The sequence below is a fragment of the Neofelis nebulosa genome, chromosome 1 (assembly GCF_028018385.1).
Source record: "Neofelis nebulosa isolate mNeoNeb1 chromosome 1, mNeoNeb1.pri, whole genome shotgun sequence".
NCBI classification, from domain to species: domain Eukaryota; kingdom Metazoa; phylum Chordata; class Mammalia; order Carnivora; family Felidae; genus Neofelis; species Neofelis nebulosa.
In genome coordinates, this window is record NC_080782.1 from 7,281,237 (window position 1) to 7,296,185 (window position 14,949).

The following is a 14,949-nucleotide window of genomic DNA, read 5'->3' on the forward strand; positions in this document are numbered from 1 at the left end:
CTGCAAGCCAATTGCAGAGACTCTAAATGATTAGCTACTTCCACCAAGAAATATTCCTTCAGAGACGGTTGCTTTTTTCCTCTGTAAAGCAGATCTGGAGGGAAAGGGGGGTGAAGGTAGGGACTAAGCAGAGTCAGGGCTGAGGTGCAATCTGGAGAGATCCAATAAACTTCTGATTCATCTTTGTTTCTAGAGTGTGGACTCTCCAAGTTTTTAGGCAGTAACCTATCGGGTATTTAGTTCCTTGGTCCTTTAAACAAGTGGGAGATTCCTTCTACTCTGTTGTAGCTTAGATCTTCAGCCATAGGACTACCACATTTCGGCAAACATCTTCAGGGGAAGATTGGCCATGTGTTTGAGGCCCATCACATCTTTAATTTGTAGCTATGCTTCTGTGTGCGAGTGAACGTCTGCTGGTTTCTCTCCTTCTGACCAGCAATCTACTGGAGGTTCAACCTTTAGCTGAACCCACACTAGATTTACCTCCTTTCCCACTTTTCTTGCTCTTGCGAACTTGTAACATTTAAATATTGTCTCTGTTCTCAAAATAATGTGTCAGGAAAGAGCTGAGGTGATCATATTTACTGAATAGCTGTAATATTTTCCTGAATCCCACTGAATATGATATTTGGAATCTCTTTAACGTCATATTGTATTCCTTGGACAATTACCATTTCATCTGAAGTAATTAGTTTTGGTTGTTTTATCTGGCTTTTACCACCATGTTTTGGATTGTGGTATCCTCTGTTCTTAGATACTTCCAAATTTCCAAATAAAGGGTGCTTTGTATCCTTTAAAAAATGTCTTCAAATAGTTTGGTATATATAGATATCTATATATAGATATAGACATAGATATAGATATAGATGATAGAGATATAGATATGATTCCATTCCTAGTATTCATAGACTTTTAACTTTTACATATCTTTATTGTCATTTAAATGCTGTTTTAATGGGTGGAGTATCAGTATCACTGTGTCTCCACCTTCCTGAACCAGAAACTGATGGCTGTACTTTTCAGACTACTTTTGATTTCAATGCTCCTTTATCCAAATGATGATTAAAAATTTCCAGAAGAAAAATGTACGTATTTGGACTTCACTTCATACATACCCATACTTAATTTGTTATTAAGTAGAATGCATCTAATAGTGAAATCTGAGTGGGCAAATTACCTCGGTGCCTTCCAGAAAGCACGTAAACGATAACTGAGTATCCTCCAAAATTGAGAAACAGGGTTGAAAGTCAAGAATTAAACTGTACATTAGAGTGGGAGAGAGCCAAAGCATAAGAGACTCTTAAAAACTGAGAACAAACTGAGGGTGGATGGGGGGTGGGAGGGAGGGGAGGGTGGGTGATGGGTATTGAGGAGGGCACCTTTTGGGATGAGCACTGGGTGTTGTATGGAAACCAATTTGACAATAAATTTCATGTGTTGAAAAAAAAAAGAATTAAACTGTACAATCAGCCCATTTCAAATGATAACAGAGATCATATCCTGTCAGTTGAAAGAGGCAAGCCCCTAGGCCAGTAAAAACTGATGCAAACTGGTGAAACATCGTGACCTAATAAAAAGGTTACATATAAACTCTAAAAGGTTGGCCATTATGGGGCACCTGGGTAGCTCAGTTGGTTGAGAATCAGATTCTTATTTTCAGCTCGGGTCATGATCCCAGGGTAGTGGGATCAAGTCCCACATCAGGCTCTGCACTGAGCATAGAACCTGCTTGGGACTCTGTCTCTCTCTCTCTCTCTGTCTCTCTCTCTCTCTCAATCTCCTTCTGCCTCTCCCCACCTTCTCTCAAATAAAAATAATAAAATAAATAAAATAAAATAAAATAAAATAAAATAAAATGTTAGCTATTCAAGAACAACAAACAGAGAGTTTGATAAACAGGGCAGTGTCCATCACAGCTCTACCTACATCACTCTACTGAACTGAATCACAGTTACCGAATAAATTCAGGATGCCAAATAGTTCATATGCTAAATAATCACCAAATCAGGGGATACCTGGGTGGTTTCAGTCGGTTAAGCGTCCAACTCTTGATTTCAGCTCAGGTCATGATCTCACAGTTCGTGAGTTGATCTGCACGTCAGGCTCTGTCCTAACTGTGGAGCCTGCTTGGGATTCTCTCTCCCCCCTCTCTCTCTGTCCCTCCCCTGCTCGCTTGCTCTCTCTCTCTCTCTCTCTCTCTCTCAAAAAGAAATAAATAAATTTAATAAAAAACCTGTAAATTTAAAAAAAGGAAAAAAAAGAATGACCAAATCAGGATTTTCAGTCCAGTCACTGTAGAGAACGGTAGGCCAATGTAACTCATGCGTTTTTCATTTATATTTCTCCCTTGCCATTCATTCTCAGTAAGCCCCTAGGTCACTGGGAGATTCTGCTTCCAGAATACATAATTTCTTACACAAACAAGAAATCCTTTACTTATCTCTGAAACAAAGGGTTCTTCTGGGATGGTGGCTTATCTATTTGTGTCAGCATCTGGGGAGAGGAAAATGAAAGCAGGGCAGAGAATCTAAGCATGACCATCATTCAGCAGTCCTGTCAGGTGCTGGGGCCACTTCTGAAATAGAGGTAGAAATGCATTTTAGATAAATGAAAAGGACCCCTCCGTTTATCTAGCAGCCTACGATTGTCAGGCAGTATTTGCTGTTGGCTCACAGAAACTTCCTGACTTCATTTCGAGAAACTAAAGGATACATACTCCTAAGAAAAATATTCATGCATCTTCAATTTCGTTTTTGAGGCTGCGAGTGGAGCAGAAATTCAGAAACGCATAGGGAAAGTCGTTAAGGACAAAGCCATGCACGATACAACAGAATGCATTCAACAATCAAGCAGACATACAAACATTTCACTTCGGTGGCAGGGGCAGGTCTTGGCAGGCCAGGTCTAGAGCATCAAGACAAGCCCAAGTAAAATACGCAAACACGCTGAGTGGCACACACACCGTAGTGGGCGCTCTCGGGGCCTCACCCGGCTCTCCTTGCACGACAGTGCACCTGTCACTGGCAGCCGTCAGCTTTGGCTGGTACTGGCTCGCGGATGCCCCCCTCTCTGCAAACCGCTCTTGGCTGATGAGCGCAACCTCGTTAGAAGACTCATGTGACCGGGGAGCCTGGGTGGCTCAGTCTGTTGAGATTCCGACTTCAGCTCAGGCCGTGATCTCACGGTTCATGAGTTCGAGCCATACATCGGGCTCTCCGCTGACAGCTCAGAGCCTGCTTCAGATCCTCTGCTCCCTCCCTCTCTGCCTGCTCATGTGCTCGCGCGCGCTCTCTCACCCTCTCAAAAATACATAAACATTTACAAAGATTTTTTTGAAAAAAAGACGACTGTGTGACCACCTTCCCCCAGATGCAAAAATCGGTAGCTAATGATGGAAGGACAAGGGGGAACTGAGCATAAATCATCCCCCTTGCCTCAAAGGGGACCAACTGAGATCCTATCTAGTCTCCAGAATTCCCTTGGGATCAAGTTGACACTAGACTCCAGCTGAGAGCAAATTCCTGCCTAATTCTGTTGTCTGCTATCTTCCTCACTCCCCACCTGCCGAGAACACACCCTCCATACAGCACAAGCCTATGAATCCCCGTCTCCGACTTCCAGGAAACCCAGCCTAACGTCCAGATATAAGTTATAATGGTAAATTAACAGTTACACTCCCTGTCTGCCAGCTGTCTATACGCAGTATAGTAAGCAGTAGCAATGAGCAAAGTGAGGCAGCCTGTCGGCTGGGGATTAAGAGACTGTCCTCTGGACCCAGACCCAGATCCAAATCTCAGCTCGGCTATGTACCAGCTGGGCGGTGTTGGTTAAATCGCAGAAACTCTCCAAACACCAACGCCTCCTCCATAAAATATTAAAAACATTACATAACTTCGGGGTGCCCGGGCGGCTCAGTTGGTGAAGCGTCTGACTCTTGATTTCAGCTCAGGTCACGATCTCACAGCCGTGAGACCGGCCCTGCTTCCGGCTCCGTGCCGGGTGTGGAGCCCTGCTTACGATTCTCTCTCTCCCTTTCTCTCTGACCCTCTCCCACTCTCTCGCTCTTTCTCAAGAAAAAAAAAGGAAAAGAAAAAATCATGTAACTTCAACCTTAGTGACGTTGAGAGGCTCCCGTTGAGACAATGCATGTGGAGGGCTGAGCACAGAGTTAGAGTGAGGGCCTGCTTTTGCCACAATGACAGAAGAGAAAGTCGAAGGATGGTGCACGTTAGGATTTTCATGCTGAACGGGCCTGCAGGGACAGTCCGGTCCACTCCTCCTCCAGCTCTCCTCTCCACAAGGCACCATGGAGAAACTGAGGTCTGAGGAAGTTATGTGGTTTATTCAAAGTACCCTTGCTTTGTTTTCTACAGAGACGTTAGAAGCGTGAACAAATCTGTGTGTGTGAGAGAGAAAATGAGAATGACGTGGGTTGGGGGGGGGTGGTGGACGGAGAACAGGGAACAGTAGGGGCACCCCCAGCGGCTAGGCCCGTGTTTCCCAGCACCCTCTGGGTGAAAATGCCAACACCTGCCAAGGTCTGAACGCCCCAGTTCTCTGCCTCTTCCTGGGCATGCGAACCACGCGTTCTGCCCCCTTGCAGTTGACTGAGGCCAGGTGACCGAGTGTTGGCCGCTGGCATCTGGGCAGAGGGGAGGTGTGCCACTTCTGGGCATGGCCCATAGGATCTCCTTTGCGGGATTTTCCATTCTCCGTTCCATGCCGCCCCTGGAAATGTGGGTCGAAGATGGGGGCACATAAGGCAGAAATCCTGGGCTCAGGACTCCCGCCGCCCCTACGGTGGTGCACTGTAGTGCAAGTAATGACGCTCCGTGTGTGTGTCCAGCCCCTAAGGACACGGGGCTGTTTGTCGACAGCAGTCAGCTCACCTTCACCAATACTCTGAAACTAGAACGCCTAAATCATCCTTATGAAATATGCATAAACGACTATAAATCCGCCGGGAAGTTATGAGAAAGGGAAAGTAAACGGGTAGATAAAACAGCACTCGACAGGGAGCGTTCACCAAGAGGGTGGCTGCAGGAGTTCAGAATTTAAGGACAAAGGTGACCAAATTCTTCGGTTTCCGACCGGGAAGACCTAGACTAGCAGACCGACTTAGGTCAAGGTCTGCTGGGACCATGAGACATTGCACGCGGACTCAAATTAGAACACATCCACCAGATACTGTCTGAAAAACTCGAAACACAAAACAGAAACAAAAATTTTCACTGCCTCAGATTGCGTTCACTCATTCATTCAGGAAATAACACATTGAAAACTTCGTATGTACGAGGTGACAGAACAAACCCTTTCTAAAAGGGTCACTTAATAAATATTTTAGGCTTTTCAGGCAGGGCAGTCTCTGTGACAACCGGTCAACCCTGCTATGCAGCAGAAATAGACCGCATCTAAGAGACACTGGTGTGTGCGTGTTCCAATAAACTCTGTGAAGTAGAATCCCAGGTTGGCGGTATGCACGTGAACGGGCGTGGCCATGTTCCAAAGAAACTTTAACTATGAGCCACAAGGGCTGGTTTGCACACCCTTGAAAGGTTTTAGTAACGCTGATCTCTATGAGTCCTTCCACTTCTACAGTAGGATGATTTTAGGAACATGTTTGATAAAGAAAGGAAAACTAAAGTTTAGAAACCTGATTTCTGACGACTGCAGTAGGGACTGGTTTCTAACTGTCCAATATAAATATAAAATTTGATTGAAAAAAATCAGTCAATATGAATATCTCCTTTGAATAGTTATTCTGAATTATTAAGTAATACGTCGTTCTTACACAGAAGCTGAAACAGGCTCCAGGCTCTGACCTGTCAGCACAGAGCCCGACGTGGGGCTTGAACCCACAAAGTGTGAGATGATGACCTGAGCTGAAGTCAGATGCTTAACCAACTGAGCCACCCAGGAGCCCCAGTTGACTGGATTTGTTTTTAAATTTAATCGCGTATTGACAAAAGGAAACAATTTAAACTCCAGAATTCCAGCAGCTTCTCTTAGAAATGGCCACCAAGTTTTCATACATGTGTTTGGTTCAATATATGAAGAACTCTAAAGAGAAAACTTCCTTCAGCACATCAGAGATCTTACAGATTCAATCAAGTGATCTTAACATCACAGACTAGAAAAGCAGCTTCTTCAAAGTATATGGGAGTGAGACAGCAGTTACCCAACACAGGGTTTCAACCTTGGTGCCATTAGAACTCAGAGCCACCATGGTCTTTGTGGAGTGGGGACAACCGACCCTACGCATTACGGGATGTTGAGCAGAATTCCTGGCTTCCACCCCACAGATGTGTCTCACCGTTCCCATCAGAGGTGAAAGCCAGAGGTTCTCAGCAGGTTCAGCAGCCCCCAGTTGAGAAACACTGGTTAAGATAATGTCAGGTTGAAAGTCAGTTCCCCAAACTTAAAGATCCAGGAAACAAAGTTAACATCTATGCTAACTTCCAACAGAAATCTCTACCGATATTGACCAGGTAGTCACACACTTAATGGTTTTTAACTAACAACTCATGGAGAGGCAGGTGGCAAATTGGAGCACAGATTTCGATTTTTCTGCTTATTCCAGCAGTTGTGAGTGAGAAACAGGCTGCGAATTCCTTTCCCTCGGTAACAAAACAATATGAAAATGGATTTGGAGCAATTCCCTCAAAGAATATTAGAAAGATGGGGAGTCTAAATGAGCTGCAGTCCCTTGTGCTCTTGGGATGCTGTTCAAGGAGCATCTACCTCGGGCCATCCCAGGCATCACCCCAGAGGGGCAAATGTTGTCAATTAGTCTTGAGGCCAGCTGCGTTTCTGAATTTCTCAAAAAACCTTCTTTGTTCTTAAAAAATAACTGCGGTGATCAAAGCAAGAAGGAAGGTGATCTGAAGAGTTGAATCTGGCTATCGTGACAAGACGTGCGAAACACTCACAACGGTGAGCAGCCACGTCTTCGATCGCCAAGCCTGACTGGCTTTAAAGATGTCATGGCTAAATTGCAGCACTCAGTGGCCACAGGGAAACTGATCACAGCCTCTGAGTGGAAAGATGCTTTCTGAATGATATCACATTGATGTCTGGTTCTCTCAACATTGATGAAAACCAGGTTTTCTTTCCTTAAATTAAAAGCAACTCTCGGTCTTGCACTTTAATACAGAAGGTATGCCTGTTTGAAAACAGTAACAAATATTCTGAGTACAGGCATTTTACCTCGTGGTACACCTATATGTGCATATTTCTGTGGTGATGCCAAGGCATTTTCCTCAAGCAGATAATATTCATCCAGGGTAACAGAGAAAATGTGTCCGACCCAATCCTGGATCAAACCTTTACTGCTTTAGAAACCCCACCAGTGATGTCTCGCCCTAACTAGAGAGGCAAAGGGAAAAACTGCTTTGAATCCGGGTTCTGTCCAGCCTCCAGACTGCTTTCAGCATCTGGCTTATCAGGCAATCTGACCTGGCTGTGAGTTTTCCCATTCTGAGGCCACCCGACCGAACTCCATTTTCCTCACCAGCGGATCTCAGCACAGTTTCACGAGCCAAGTCACAAGGCATGGCCACGTCCGGATGGACGGTGTGCTGACTCCTGTGTGTAATGCCAGCAGCCTGTGTCTGGTCCTCCCTTCGCTGCTCAGGGGGAAACAAGACCTGCCCCCACTTCTCCTCTCACCAAACACCATAAATGGGGATCACCAGTCTGGGGACCATCTTGATCTGAGGAAGCGGGGACGGGGAGGGTGCACGGAGAGGTGTTCACTGTGCCCCTGTTATGGCCGGGGGCTGGGCTGGCTCCTCTGTGTACAGCAGGACGTTGAATTCAGGGATCATTCGTGGGAGACGGTCTCTAGGATTCTGTAACAACCAGCCAACAGAAGAGAAAAAGGAATATCATCCAGCATCTTCTGTCGTGTTACTGATCCTAAAACACGATCGAGGCAAGGAAACGAATTTGGGGCAGAGGAAGAGTACAGAGCATCACTGAGCAGACAGGTGGCTGGCGGGTCAGAAAGGAGTGGATCGGAGTCTGCAGTCACCTGTATTGTCCTAGAAGTATGCTTTGGGGTGAGAGGGCACACACGTGTGTTTCTGGATGCCTCCTTCCGCAAGCACCTCTCACGGCTCTAGTTTCTGGGTTGTGTTCCTTTCCTTCTCTTGAATTGAGGGATGAAAATATGAAGCTTACCTCCACCCCCTAATGCAGAGTTCAAAAAAGTTAAAGAGTGAACATATTACTCGAGACCAAGGCATTAAAACAGACATTTGTCTCGCATCTACCACCTGCGGGTAATCTAATCTGATGACCCAACACCAAGGAGACAGAAATAGAACGTTCCTCATGACACACAGAGTCAATTTGCATGTGAATCAATGGGTGCTCATCAGAAACCGAGGCTGTGAGGCTACGAAATGAATCAGAGGGTCACCTGCCCAAAGTGGCTCAGGATGAGTCACAAAGACAGTGTGTCTACCGGGGGGACTCGGGACCGGCAATCTTTTTCTAGATTAAGAAGAGCATGGGGCGAAAGTGTTTACCAGAGAGGACGGCAAAACTAAATGCTTGCTCAATGCTAGGAAAGAACCTCCAGGTGACAGGTTAGAAAGCTATAAGCAGCGTGACACTGACAGACAAGGTGGAGGCACCCCACGGCGATGGAGAGAGACAGGATCAACGCAGGCAGCCACCAGAGGTGGACCCTGCCATCATGCAGAGAGGGGCAAGATCAAATGAAGGCTTGTCCGGTGTGAAATAAGGGCTCTCGATGATTCTCAATACCGATGATCTCCACTCTGTGGCAAACTGTTTTCCCCCTCGCCTCAGCTTCCCCACCTTCCATGTTGAAACAATCACTTGTTATCTTTAGTGAGAGACGGAAGGAGGCAATTATTAGCCTGAAATGTTCAAATTAGTCCAGCTGATCCTAGTAGAAACTAATATTTCTACGACACAACTGAAGGCTTCCAAGTCATAAATGCCTCTGTACGCATTCTCTACACCTGGAACATCCAACGGGGTAGCCCTTGCCCTGCTGCTCTTGAACTGGTGCTCTCTATGTAAAACACACATGAGACTTTACGGATTTAATCTTAAAAATGTAACATCTCACTGATTTCTTGAAATGAGTACATATTGAAATAATATTTTTGATATGAGTCAAGACAAACGTATTATTAAAAATGATTCCCATTTCTTTGTACTTGTTTCAAAATGACCGAGCACCAGTTTCAACAAACTACCCGTGAGGCTCACATTATGTTTCTACTGGACGGTGCTGATTACACCACCAATATAGCCCTTTCTTTAGCTGTACACCTCTCTTTTTGGTCACCCTGGGAAATAGTCATTTAAATTACAAGAAATTAGTCATAGAAATCAAGAAGACAACTTTACTGAAGACACGTAAGAAAGAACAGTCTGCCAGCTTCATCACTCTCCATACGGAGTACACAGGAGGCTACTGAGCAGCACAACCACCGCAAAATGTGCATCTTGGACTGTTTTGCACCAACGGCAGAGTGATGTCTGACAGCTGGCACCAGGGCTATGTCATCAAAGCCACCATTCAGAAAGTCACTGACTTCTTGCCGGGTCCCATGTCAGTAAACTGTGCGCTCTCTCACCAAGGGGTCATGCTGATGGGTTTTCAACCAATAACCTCAACTTGAGTTCCACCAAAAGGCCATCGTGATGACAGGAAACCATGACGGGAAAAGCAACTTGGTTCCCTCGCCCCCACAGCAACGTCATACACAGCGTCAATGGCAAATGCGTCTGTTTGTTCCAAAATAGCTAAATTTGCAAGAAAAACACACTGGGCTCTGATAAACCCTTCACCAAAATTCCTGGGTTTGCCCATTCATTATTTTATCACATTTGCTTTATCACTCTTTCTGCATGCGTGTATTGTAATTTTTAAATGATTTCAGAAGTTAGGAAAATGATACCCTTTACTCCTCCTTATCTCAGGTTTGTCCAGAGAACAAGGGTCATTCTCCTACATAATCACATTACAGTTATCAAAATCAGAAAATTACTATCAATACATTTCTGCTGTCTATTCTGAAGACGTTAAAATGTTGCCAGTTGTCCCAACGGTGCCCTTTATAGAAGCAAGAAAAAACATTTTCTTCTCTTCCAAGACAGAAGTTGGATTGAGTGTTTCGTTTGACTGCCATGCCATTTTTTCTCCTTGATGATGGACTAGCCCTTCATTCTTTACGTGCCCTTCATGACCTGGTGATTTTTGAAGAGTAGAGGCCAGTTTTTATAGAATGCCCCTCAGTTTTGGTTTGTGTTCTGGTTCCTCCTGATAAAACTGGTTGGAATAACAAGCATACCTTGCTGTGTCCTTCTCCATGCACTGAATCAGGACACGTTGACTAAGTTCTCTGTCCCATTACTTGGTTATGGTGAGAATGGCTGGGTTTCTTCACCATCAAGTCATAATTTTCCTCTTGTAATTAATAAATATCACATAGGTAAATACTTGGAGACTTTATAAATATCTTGGCCATCATCAAAGTCTCAGCCATAAATTTTAGCAGCCGTTGATCATTTTTGCCTGAATCAATTTTTAGTGTGATGGTAACCAAATGATGTCTTAATTAAATCATGCCTTTAATATCTGGCAGTTGGCATTTGACAGTAAGGAAGAATGGCCCCTCCTTCTGCCTCATTTGTTTATTCATTCATTTCTTTTCTGATGTTGGTATATTCTCATTGATTCTTATTCACCGTGTTATAATCTGATGCCATCATTATTTAACAATCCATTGTCCCAGATTTCCTCAGTGAGCCCAACGTTGAGTTGGCACCTAGGTCCTTTGGACCTGCCCTCATCATTCTCTGAATATGTCCTGAATTCTGGAAACAACAAGACCTTCTAGGCCTCTCTGAGACTTTTGCCGCCCAGACCCTGGAACCGGCTACTTCTCCAAGAAACCTTAGTTCATTTTAGTGTGTGGTTAAATTTAGAAACCAAGAACTGTATATTAAATGTGCTCATTGCTACTACGATGGCACTCCTTCCAGAACCTTCCAGCCAACAAAACTAGGAAACAAGGAAATGAGAGAGCACGTACATGTAAACAAATATGTGCACACACATCTACACGCACCACTTTTTCCCACACACACATACACAATGCGGCAGACCGTCTATTACACCATGAGAGTCAAAATGGCATAATATATAGTTCCCACCTATTGAAAGATCTATATTTTTATAAAAGATTCTTCAAAATCAGAGTTTTAAAATGGTATTTTAGTTACACTGCTGATCATTCTGATTGCTTAATACATTCACGATTTTCCCAACAAATCAACTCATACAAGGACTTATACACTAAAGAAAACCAAAACAAAACAAAGACGTATATGCTAAACTACAGTGGCAAGATCACTCATTGTCTGGTGTGATGAAATGATTACAATACTAAGTCATTATTTAGCATCGTCACTTTTAAAAACAAACACAATTAACATTTGTTGACAAATTGCTATGGCTTCTTCCTTCTGCACATTTTACTCTATTTAATTTTGGCAGTGACAGCGTGGGGAGATCGTGCCTTGTGGCCGTTTCACAGATGAGGAAACCCACAGCTGCTGGGAGGAAGGGAGCTATATCACAAACCCAGGTCTATCGTCTTCAAAGCCCTTGCGTTTTTACCAAAATTAGCTTTGCTTGTGGGATTGGCTTATTTTGAAGCCCTGGTGAATGAAAGATATGTCGAATATTAAACCCTAGCTGGGGTGCCTGGTTGGCTAGGTCAGTAGAGCATGCAACTTCCGATGTTGGGGTTGTGAGTTTGAGCCCCACATTGGGCGCGGAGCTTACTTAAAAAAAAAACACCCTAGCTCCAAAGTTTCCTGGATGTTCACAAATCCCAGCATTACATGCAGAAGAAATTAACACAAACTCCTCTCCAACTACTTCTTAGGGGTCTAGTACACGAGGGTGACATTACAATTGAAGACCTTTTCCCAAGTTACACACGGCCCAGGAGTAGTTCTAGCACATTCCATGGGGAGTTCCAGATAGTCGGTGAGAGAGATAGTCATGTCCTAACTCTCCCCTTGTCCAAGGAGACCATGGTTACCAGACCCTTCTAAAAGCCTGGAGGGCAACAGTGGGCCTTCGTGATTCACATCTGCCTCTAAAATATACACTCTACTCAGGCAGAAGGATCTGTGTCCTTCTTCAAACTGTAAAAACAGAAGTACGTAAAGTGCATTTGTATCTATGGCCACTTACTCTTTTCTATACGTGGTTTTTTACCCCTATACTCATATTTATTTAATTATAAAAGGTAAAGAGGAAACAAAGATGTTTTCCTAAGGGAACTGACTTTTCCAAAACTATGATGGCTGAATGCAGCAAAATAAATAATCAATGGCCATTCTAACTGCGGGTGGGGGCGGAGTGGGTAAGGGCTCTCCCAGACATTGAGGGGATGTCCTCTGAATTATCTATCATGTGGTGAAGACTAAATCAGGACGATGCCCATGATAGGAAGGGAGGATGCACAGTAGGAAAAAAGGGCCAATCGGGAATTAAGGCAGGTGACGACTCATATCAGATCGGGTCCGGCAGCGTGACTCACTGAGGAAGCGAATCTCTGCTCTGGCGTGATTAATACCTTTACACACATCTGTCTTCATTCTCTCAAACGGTAAGCTCATCGGGATGGAAAATGAATGCTTGAGAAAGATAAATCGCACCTACCTGGATCAGAGACAAATCCTCAAGCTGTAACCTGAAGAGGTAGTTTCTACAAAACACAAAAGGAGAGGAGTTTTAATTTTAATAGATTCAAAAGATTACAGGTCATCAAAATTATGAGAACAAGGCAAAACAAAGCCATGATTTGGGGCTTTCCAAGAATGCGTGTAGCACAGTTGTCCTCACACCTCAGAATTCAGAGAGGCATTCAGTATGTCAGCACGTTTGAGATTGGCACATTTGAGATTGGCAAGAGGGTTAAGGAATAAGGTGCGTGTGTGTGTGTGTGTGTGTGTGTGTGTGTGTGTGTGTGACTACAGTGAATCTCAGTTATCAATGGACTCTCTTGATCCATGTGGAATGGACCAAAGGACACAGGCAGTCGATTCTGAAATGGAGTTTAAGTAAGAGAATACAAACCCATTCTATGAGTCTTCATTCTTATGGATCACCTACATTCACCATGATTTATAGTTACAACACATCCTGCTTTGGAATTCAACCACAGTCTGAGTAGTACAGTGTTCCGTCTTGCTGGATGCATTTGGTGTGTACAAGTTTAGAAGCATCAACTCGTCGGTCCACAATCAAGGGTGTGAAAGAGTCCCCTCTGGCTGCCCAAGAGTGAGGCAAGGAATCAGAGAAAAGGAAAGGCTCTGTCTTGACAATGAAGGGGAAGAACAATGAAATATGCAGTGGCGATCAGCACAGCGGGGGGGCAGAACACAAACATCAGCCACATTAGGCTTTCGACTCTACTGCTGTAGGTTTAGAAACAAATAGGCCTCCTCCTGCGAGTTGCTTTGGCCTCTGACTCAAATCATGAACGCCCCCTTAATGAGGAGCTGGTGCAGGGAGAGCCACGCTCCAGGGACTATGGAGGAGAAAGTTAGCCCAGGTGTAAACAGTAATGGCAGGAGACCTGGCACCCAACAAACAGACCCTACGAAGGCACGAGCGCGGGACGGGTCTGTAAGAAGCTATTGTTTTGGGGAGCCTGAGTAGCTCGGTCCGTTGAGCCTCTGACTTGATTTCAGCTCAGGTCATGATCCCAGGGTCCTGGGATGGAGCCCCATGTCCGGCTCGATGCTGAGCATGGCGCCTGCTTAAGATCTCCCTCTCTCTCCCTCTTCCCCTCTCCCCTGCTCTCACTCTCTCATATATATATATATATATATATATATATATATATATATATACACACACACACATATATATACACACACATATATATATATAATTTTAAAAAGAAGCTATCATTTTACATAACGGGCTGGCCCGACCAAGGTTATTTCCATGGAACTAAGCGATTAACAAGTTTCTCAACACCAGCAAGAAACTCAAGTAGATTATTTTCACTATTTGGAGAGATGGGTAGATGTCTGAAGTGGACACATGCTGTCCTAGTGGAAGTGGTAAGTGACGGCCAAGTCAGGACAATGGGCATGACCTCGAGAGGACCAAGAAGCATCCCTACTGAGAGGCCAGACATGGCAAGACAAAGCCAATAGAGAGGCTGAGGGCTAGCAGCCTGTGCGCGCACACCGTTTGGGACAAGCAAAAGGATGAGCTCACTGGTAGAGCTGTCTCCGGCGTCCCCGGCATCGCCCCTTGGTCACTCTCTCGTCTTAGAGTCTGCCCCCCACCGCGAGCCACCGCCATCTTGCACGGCGTGGAAGTTGCCTCCTCCAAACCACTTAGGTGGCCTCTTCACCACACCCTTTCCAACGTCCAATTTAACCTATGAGATAATGCCAGAGAAGCTCCCAGAAAACACTGCGTGGCCCAGGCCACCTCCGCCACAAGGCCATTTGGGGAACACTTGCCCTCTCTTTTATGGCAGATGGATCAGAGCCCTCCGCGCAGACCCAGATTAAGGATGACTTTGACAAGGCAGTGCGACAGCAGCTCTATTTTTATTTAGTCGGGCAGCATGCAGAGGCCAGGTTTCCACCAGAAACATCTCCCTGCAGGGGGAGGAACGGGAGCCCAGCGCGCGCGGAAGAGGGTAGTTGAGCTGCCGAGGAAACACCACTGGAGGCTGCTAGCATTTGAAGATTTGCCAGCCTTCACCCGATGTGCCACAGAGGCCGGCGTGACTCCTCCCAGGGAAGTTGGCAATCTAGACACACGCACAGGTCGGTTTTCCAGATGAGAGGCTTACAGGTGGCACCACCGGCAATTACTGGCCACTCATCGCCTTCATGAGCACGATGGCTCCCTACCCTCAC

At 45.1% G+C, this 14,949-nt stretch overlaps 1 protein-coding gene across 10 annotated transcripts in view; it reads right to left on the bottom strand.

Moving 5' to 3' along the window:
* SEMA5A (semaphorin 5A) overlaps positions 1-14,949 on the bottom strand; it is a 478,983-nt gene that overhangs the window by 235,898 nt on the left and 228,136 nt on the right. For all 10 annotated transcript variants that reach the window (XM_058715471.1, XM_058715413.1, XM_058715424.1 and 7 more), the window contains one exon: positions 12,722-12,767. In XM_058715471.1, the coding sequence (XP_058571454.1) occupies positions 12,722-12,767 (46 nt within the window). The remainder of the gene's footprint in view (positions 1-12,721; positions 12,768-14,949) is intronic.